Source organism: Cynara cardunculus (assembly GCF_001531365.2).
Source record: "Cynara cardunculus var. scolymus isolate 2C chromosome LG 1, CcrdV1, whole genome shotgun sequence".
NCBI lineage: Eukaryota > Viridiplantae > Streptophyta > Magnoliopsida > Asterales > Asteraceae > Cynara > Cynara cardunculus.
In genome coordinates, this window is record NC_037528.1 from 7,619,944 (window position 1) to 7,628,477 (window position 8,534).

At 35.8% G+C, this 8,534-nt stretch overlaps 1 protein-coding gene and 1 non-coding gene across 2 annotated transcripts; both read right to left on the reverse strand.

The window, feature by feature from the left end:
• Positions 1 to 628: 628 nt before the first annotated feature.
• TRNAY-GUA lies at positions 629 to 720 on the reverse strand. The gene is given in 2 exon segments: positions 629 to 664; positions 684 to 720. It is a non-coding gene; the product is annotated as a tRNA-Tyr (tRNA).
• A 1,043-nt stretch (positions 721 to 1,763) lies between these two features.
• LOC112528765 lies at positions 1,764 to 8,251 on the reverse strand. The gene is made up of 5 exons (XM_025139842.1): positions 8,174 to 8,251; positions 7,199 to 7,272; positions 5,091 to 7,019; positions 3,434 to 3,617; positions 1,764 to 2,482 (listed from the first exon to the last, which is right to left on the reverse strand). The coding sequence occupies exons 1-5, from the start codon at positions 8,220 to 8,222 to the stop codon at positions 1,899 to 1,901; spliced, it is 2,820 nt and encodes a 939-aa protein (XP_024995610.1). The 5' UTR covers positions 8,223 to 8,251; the 3' UTR covers positions 1,764 to 1,898.
• Between the last annotated feature and the right edge of the window lie 283 nt (positions 8,252 to 8,534).

The following is an 8,534-nucleotide window of genomic DNA, read 5'->3' on the forward strand; positions in this document are numbered from 1 at the left end:
CTTTATTGATTTAATTTTATTTAATATAACTTAAATTATTGGTTAAAGAGGTTTAAGACCCACAACTGTTCTTACATTCTCGTAAATCACAGAGGTTCTCGTTTGAACTTCCGCCTATACACACACACATTGCGAAGGAATTGAAAGATCGTGTGAGAAAAAAAATTAAGGTGATATGTGTAAGAAGGGGTCTCCACCCTTGCTCATTTTTAATCTCATGCTCATCCATTAATTGCACTTTTGATTCTGTACATCTCACTAGTGTTGATTTTCAATTAAGATTGATCAAAGGGTGAAGATCAATTCGTACTTTTTTTCACCATAACTTCATTTCTCACCGGAACCCAACTTCACATACATATATATATGTATATATTTCTAAGAAACTTTATTTTAATACGGTTTGTTGTAAGGACATCTCTAACAAGTAATACCAAATCTTATACTAAATATGAGAAAATTGATACACAAGTAATTTTTACCGTAAATCATTCCAATACATAATCATCTTCAAACCAGTTGTTGCTGTAAGAATTTTGGAAAATATATTAAACTTAAAAAAAAAAAAAAAAAACAAAGATTCTGGCGGTAAGTAGAAATAGGATTTTGAGGAAAAAAAGAAAAATAATCCGACCTGCCGGATTCGAACCAGCGACCTAAGGATGGCTTCGAGATATTACCCACTACAGTCCTCCGCTCTACCAACTGAGCTAAGGTCGGTTTGTTTGTCTATCCTATTTTTATTTTATAAATACTCATAATCTTTCTTCCAAAAAAATTCAAACAGCATATAGATGTTCTCAAAGTATCTCCAACGTAACGTAACGTAACATATTTTCTGTATTGTTCTTAATTTTTTTTTTAAATAATAGAAAACTTTAATTTTTGAGAATTCTTTGATTCCACCAATTAGATTGAACTATTATTATATACATGTATACTACCTTATAAATCAAATTTATCAAAAGTTTTAAAAACAATTTTTTAATGCACAAAGTATTATACATTTATGCGTCTTAAAAGTTTTAAAAACAACTCATAACGCATTAAGTACTATTACTTTATACATTAGTCTTAAAATCTCTTAATCTACAATTAAAATAACATATGGTGCAAGTTACCAATGCACATTATTATCTTTTCTTTTCATGTTTTCAATATATTTTTGACACATTTCACTCATGTTTTCACCATCTCATACCTCTGTGTCTTCTCCTCAACCCCCCAATGAGAGATTCAAATTGATATTCACCATGAGTTATTAAAAGTTATCTCATTCATCTCTCATTCAATTGCTCTAGAACTCTCAGTCTCGCTTTCGATCTCTTGATTCTTTGCTCTTGGTGTAAATCGAACGCATCGAAATAGTTAATATGTAAATATCAAGTGTAACTTATATCATCGTTAAATCTTCTCTAATAAAACCAGTTAAACTTCAAAATAGTTAAAATTTATGGCTCCCGTCGCATTGCACGGGTACACAACTAGTATATTTTAAAAGTATATTGAGATGATAAAACTATAAAATAATTTAATAATACAATTAATATTGAAATCTCTAAAATAAAATAAAGAATTGGTCGGAGTTAACTATAATTCATTTTAGAGATCTAACATTTAGTTATCTATTTTTAAGAGACGATAAAAAATCTGTCAGAGATGTTCTAACTCGATGTCTATTACTTTTATCAGCTTCAACTTGAAAAATTCATACCCAAAGCAAAGTTATGGATTGAGGATCGAATGGGAGAGAGATGGATTCTACCCAAAAGGGAATGGTATATAAACACATCATTAACCAAAATCAAATGCAATCTTGATAACCAAAAAAACCACCATTACTACTTTGGTTTGTCATTTGAGTCCCTTATTTGTTCTATGCCCTACTCCCTTTACTGCTATACGCTTATGATTTCGAGTACTAAATCGTTTACCAACAGCTCTGCAATTTGCTTACCTACAACATCGATTTCTTTCACTGGTTGAAACCAGTCTGGATCCTTGTCGATGGATATTTCCTCAAAATCCTCCTTTGCTTCCTTTTCTTGCTTTGCAAGCACCTTCTGTAGCTGGTCTTCAAACCCAATTTCTGTCAATGTCGTCTGGATTCCTCTTTTCCCAGGACTCACCCACGAACAAGATACCCTGGTCTTGGAAATAACATACAATGCTTCGTTTATACGATCATAAAGCAGATGTCTTTCGGATCTTGAGACGTTTGAATCTCCAGAGTATTTCTTTTCGAGATGATCAAATAACCATGGATCTATAGGACAATCTACGGCATACAATGTGGTCATGAATGTATATGGGTCGTTATCTGAGAAACCAGAACCTTGTAGGAGATCTGTCAAGTACGTAGATTCCCAGTTGTTAGATTCCGAGACGGTAAAGCATGATCCTTGTTCAACCTCTTCTTCATTTGCACTATCATCAGTAGATCCTGATTCCATCTTCAGCAGATGAAGTTGTTTCCTAAGCTCTGAAAAAATGAGGGAAAAGGCTTATTTTAGAAACCAAAACTAAAAAGGGAACGTGGGACTCGTTCCTAGGAAACACCTACGATGAAAGATGCCCAAATTTCAGTTGTCGCTAAGGCATATAGTGAGTTCATAAGGGAAACCCTTTTAATGTGTCATTTTTCATCGAGACTTGAGAATCACTCACAAAGTACAGTTGATGTCTGGGTGAGAAAACCATGAAATGATATATGGATGTTAAATGGATGGGTGGAGAGACATGATTCATCCCCTCCATCCCAAGAAAAACAACAATGTTCCTGGCACATAGTTTAAGAAAATGTTGGGAAATATCAAAATCATCCTTAAATAATAGAATCTTGTGGACCAACCAATACCATCAGTTTGTTTTTTGACGATGATGATGATGCCCAGATAAGTCCTTGACATCATCTCAGCAGCAAAATTATCAGTCTTCATCTTTTATCCAAGTCACAAGGCCAGGACTTGTATGCACATTGTCGCAAGGCTCATGCTATGGATGTCTATCATTCTGATTGTACTGCAAACAAGTCTTATATTTGCTCAAAGGATGAGTAAGAACCAAAAGTTTATTCATCCTTTTATGCAATTTTAACAAGGACCACGCTTGCATACACCATATCCAAATCTCTAGATAAGTATTGCTATTCCCTGATTCACCAAATTCCTAAAGCAATTCTTATGGTTGCTCAACTCATTATGGATGTGAAATAAAACCGAAAAGAAAAAAGTCTGCATACCTCTGTTATAAATAAATAAGCCTTTTCCTAGCAATTGACAAATAAAATGGCTCATTCATTTCAGGAGGAAAAGGTGTTATTATAATGAAAGCTTTCCGTATGTCAATTGTACTAAAGGCAAGATGCAGCAGGTAGTTTCAATTGGTTCAAATACAAAAACAGAAAAACACATAAGGTTAAATTAGTAGTTACCATGAAGTTGAGAAATGACTGTCTCAAAGCAATCAGAACCAGATGATACATCTTCTGTAGGAGGAACTTCCAGAACTGAAATTTGACCATGTTGATCAACCTCCTTAGAGCCTTCAGAAGATTCTAGCTCAGGTCCAGACAACCGAATGGAAACAGTACCCACTGATTTTGAAGTTGATGGTTCCTACAACACAAACAAGAGTTTATCATATGGAAATAGAAAAACAACTAATTGATTTTCATGTTCTTTAAGTAACAAGAATTAAGAGACTAAATTGAGATCATAAATGAATTAAGATGTGTGGTATGTGCCGATGTCCATTGATAGTCGGCCAAAGAAATAAGTTTCCTAGTGTTTTATACACCTATTATGTCTTAAAAAATGTAGAGGGTATTAGGTTAGTAAAGTGTTTAAACTTTAAAGACTTGAATAAGATATTGTGCTACTTATCAATGGAAAATGAAAACCATTAACATTTGTAACCATTGAAGTCATAAGAGTTGTCCAAGGTTGACTGAAAAAGTCGCATGGTTATCCTTAGGAAGTTTGCCAACTCTCACCTTGAATATGACCACTTTAAATAATGTAGAGGTTTCCTAAACCTCAACTATACACAAGCTGTAAGTAAAGGTGTCTTCAGCATTTACAAGTCCTTGCTACTGAGCTAGGGCTTTAAATCATCTTCAGTGTGGAACCAAGTCTAGCTATGATTTGAATTAATTCAGTCAAGCTAAAGGGATCAAGTGATTTACGACAATCCAGTTAAGCTCATTTTTGCACCTACTAAAGTTCCAAACACGTAAGTGTTAAAGCTTCCATATATGGTTGAAAACAGAGAAGTGCCAAAGCTTTTGTATAGAACTGAGATGGGAATTTGATTTTGATTGTGATACCTAAAACAGGTTAGACGGCTCTTCTTATCTCTTTCCTTATGTCTTGTTTGTTGGTGAACAAAACATGTGGTACTCACTGGCTGGTAGATTAAAAAAATTGCAGACAATGCTAGATCTTATTCAGTTGTCAATAGTTGCTTTACAAAGGGCTCATATAAGTAGAAGATACAAAAACATACATTCTTTACATTCACATTGCAAATATGGATAACCGCCATGTGTTACCATCTTAGAGATCCATTAATGCCTATCTTTCTAATAACATGATTGTTAACAGACCTCGGCCTTTAATCGAGAATTGGGCCTTGGGATTTGCCTAGACTCACAGAATTTGTTTCTAGTTGATATTCTGTAGCCGGAAATTGGTGCTTTAGTCCTGTGTGAATATGCATGCCTAATAATCAAATGCCTCTCTAAGAGAAATACTACAGCTCCTAGAAGGTTAAAATGATTTTAATAATCATAATCTGAAGTTTGTGACGATGAGGAACACTTGCAATCACTACAGCTATGCAATAAATATTGGGAGCAAGACATTGATTGAAATTACATTATGCTCATGCGTTCCAATTATCTATGACCTATTTATAATTGCCAAACAAATGGTAATTAGCGCCAACATATCTATAGAATAAAATACTAAAAGCATGAGCCCAAATGCAGTTAACAGCTAATACGGCATTACATATAAAGGGTTGTTATTGTAACATGTATTCTTTGTGGCAAATCTTATGATATAGTTCAGAGAGCAGTATAACCAAACCTGTGAATTTGAACTGTCCTCATCAATGGCAGAGGAATCTACATTGAGTCTTGGGCTCAGCTCATTGGAAGATTCAGAAGATATCCTAATCACATCAATAACAGAAGCTGCATTGGTGGTAGCTGCATTGGTGGTAGCACCATGAATATCAGAAATCAGTGGCTCTTGTTCAGCAGGATCCTCATTCTCAAAGCAAGTCTCAGTTGGTTTCTGGCTGGAATGGTTTTCTGTTGATATATTAGCAAACTCAAGGCTACAGGCATTGCAATGTTGGGAGGAGCGACACCTTTTAGTGTATCTTAAATTTTTGGATCGTAAATCTTCTATGTGGTTAAAATTTCCCTTTGCTCCCTTACTTTTACCTCGATGGAGGGGCTCATTATGTACCACTATCTTCTCATCAGCATGAGCTTCATGATAGTTGCTAATTCTATGACTTCGGTTGCGTAAAGAGGGAGGGAGAGATCTTGATCTTGGTGTATTTCTAAGATATCCATCTCTCCAACCATCGTTGCTGCTAATTCCCAAAGGCATACCCGATCCTCCAGGTGAAGCATATTCATCACTGACCCCAACCAGACCCACAACACGTCCAGTTTTGCCATGCCTTATTTCGCTGTTAGGAATGGAAAGCATTTCTTCCAACGTACTTCCCTTACCAACCATTCCCGCATCTTTATATCCGTGAGTCTTCCACCTTTGCGACATTCTCTTCTTTGCCTCCCTAATCACAGAAGATTCAGACATATTAGATGGTGAATGCTTGGGTCTGTCACTCCGGTCAAAGGAATTTCTGGAAGGCACCACCATCATTTCTGATTCACTAACAGAGGCACTTGTGGACATGTTGTACAATCTTTCATCCCCAACATATGCTCTAAAACCATGATCAAATAAGTTAACATGCCCACTTTCAAAACCCTCTTTCATTTGACTAGTAATCTGCCTTGCAATCTCTCTAGCTTCTCTGGACTTGTGCCTGGAAGACCTAACTTCACCTAGTGCCCCCCTATACTTCTGAGATCCTCCCTGCCCAGTCCCACTACTAAAGCATTCTGATTCTGCGTTCTTCCTAAATTCATCAGGAGAATGAACAGAATTCTTGTCATTGTAGATCTTTGCAACATTTGGCTTCAGAACGACAATCCTTGTTGGAGAAATGGCAATTGCCTCGTTCCTTTCTAACTGAATTCTGGATGATCTATGAGAATTATTAGTACTGCGACTGGAGTAGCCTAAAAGCCTGTCCTCGTTTCTTTGATGAGAATTAGTAGCACAGTAGTTTAATGTTTCTCTCTCTTCTTTCAAGCCTTTGCCATGGGCTCCATGTCTGACAAAATTTGACGGCTTTAAAACTGTTATTTGATTGCAGGGAGAACTGCAAGGGATACCTTGCTGATCATGCAGATGCTTTACAAACAAGGAATCTGGCTTCTGCAGAAAACTCAACATTAAGTCCGAGTTAGAGTCTACCCTTTCAAGTTTACTTTTAATTGCAATGGACTCCCTAAGCATTTCATCGCATCTTTCCTGGATGTACCCCATTTCCTGTTTCGTGGATCTCCTTTTTGCACTCGATGGTGGTGAATAACGTTTATTTGCAACATGTGATGCTTCTAGATCTTCATAAACATCCTTGAATTGTTGCTGCTCCATGGCGCTCTTCTTATCCGACTGATGACTAAATGGCTTCTCATTCCTTTTGCCTCCTACGGAGGCAGTACTCTTGTGAGAGTTGTCTGACAACTTTCTTTGTTGCTTGTGGATAGGCTGGGGAGATGGCAGTCCATCTAGACCCATCAACTTTGCTATAAGACTTGGTGACCGCTTTTTGGCTGAAGTTTCATTTAACATTTCTTTAGCTAACAATGTCTTCATTGGTGTACCATATGCTTGTTTAGAAGAGGTTTGCCCAACTTCAAACGTGTACTACAATCACCATATTGATTTAGTTAAGCTATAAATTTGCTTATATAAAAAAAAAAGATGCAGAGAATATAGTATATCATGACATTCATAACTTGCTTATATCTCAGTAAACTAGTTCCTGACCTAGTGACAATGTAAAAGAACATGTCGAGATAAAGTTAAAAAGCTTGTAAACACACCGAATATTGCTCAGTGATAGCATCGCTTGGGGACCTCGGTTGAACAGTTTTCCGGTTCGTATTTTCCCCATTCCCTGTAAAAAGTTACAATGTTTGTTCAAGTGCACAATTCATAATTGATAGTCAGATAAAAGAAATTATCACCAAAACAAATTGTAATAGGAACCATATTCAGTAGCTAAAAGGATGGCAGAATTTTTTGAACAGTTGATTCAAATAGAAAAGTAGGTAACATTGATTAAAAGCAAAATGACTAGTTTAAAGTGGAAACTTTTCGCTGGGACTAATCAAAGACACTATATTCTCATTAAGAACCGTTCCAACATCTAGATTATAACTTAAACACACTCGATATTCAGGCTTTGAGGGCACCATTTCCTGCATCATCATAACTCATGAATTTGGAAAAGAGAACTAATTGCGCTTAAACCACTACCACCGGAAACCCACTCTACAAATAACCCTAGCTCTCACCGTTCATTATGAAGTTCGCATTCTGAATATAGCAAAAACAACAATATGTCAGGAATCAAACCCTAATTGCCATTTCAATACAAAATTCTAAAATTAGAGAAACTAAAATCACGGTGGCAGCGCTAGGGATAGGGTTTCAATTTTGTCCTAGCATGCGAAACGTAATTTACACAACATAGAAACGAAAAGCAAACTTGACAAATAAAAAATTAAAATAAACAACTAAATAGAAAAAGAACACGTCCACTACAAACAGACAACTCAATTATTTAGCATCCACGAAAGAAAAAATCACATTATTCTTACACTTCTTCTTCCTTCGTTTTCATCGTCAACTAGAACAGACGTTAAAATTTTCTACTAGAGTGAGCAAATATAACTTCCAGTTGAAAAATTCTAAGAATGCAGCTTTCAATTTAACTGCTAGATTTTCTCAACAACCAAACAAAACTAATAGATACGAACACAAATATATAGAGATAGAAAGAGAGAGAATTTCACCTCCAAAAAGGCAAGGCATCTTCGATTTTTTCCGCTTATCCCTCTCCATTTACCAAATATTTTTCTACGCTTTCTCAAAAAAAAAAAAGAACACAAGACGAAAATTCGTAGAAAATCTTCAGGAGATCATCAGCAAAAACACGAGAAGAAATTTTCCACACTTCAATTTTTCAGCTCATTTCATAGTCGCGTGCATCTAATACCAGGCAAAAAAAACACACAAAAACACAAAATCTGCGGTTAATGAACCTAGAAAATGATAGATCAAAAGGACAAAATGTAAATTTAGAGAAAGAAGCTTTTACATTAATGGCGGCTTCGATTGAACATCCTTTGAGCAAGCTATACCACAGAGAGAGAG

What these genes read in the sequence shown, in the direction of transcription:
- LOC112528765 (XM_025139842.1), bottom strand. Translation starts at nt 8,222, where the DNA reads ATGGAGAGGGATAAGCGGAAAAAATCGAAGATGCCTTGCCTTTTTGGA. An exon ending in GATGCCTTGCCTTTTTGGAG is followed by an intron (nt 7,273 to 8,173) that starts GTGAAATTCTCT and finishes AACTTTTTACAG; the next exon opens with GGAATGGGGAAAATACGAAC. An exon ending in AGGACAGTTCAAATTCACAG is followed by an intron (nt 3,618 to 5,090) that starts GTTTGGTTATAC and finishes TTTGTGTTGTAG; the next exon opens with GAACCATCAACTTCAAAATC.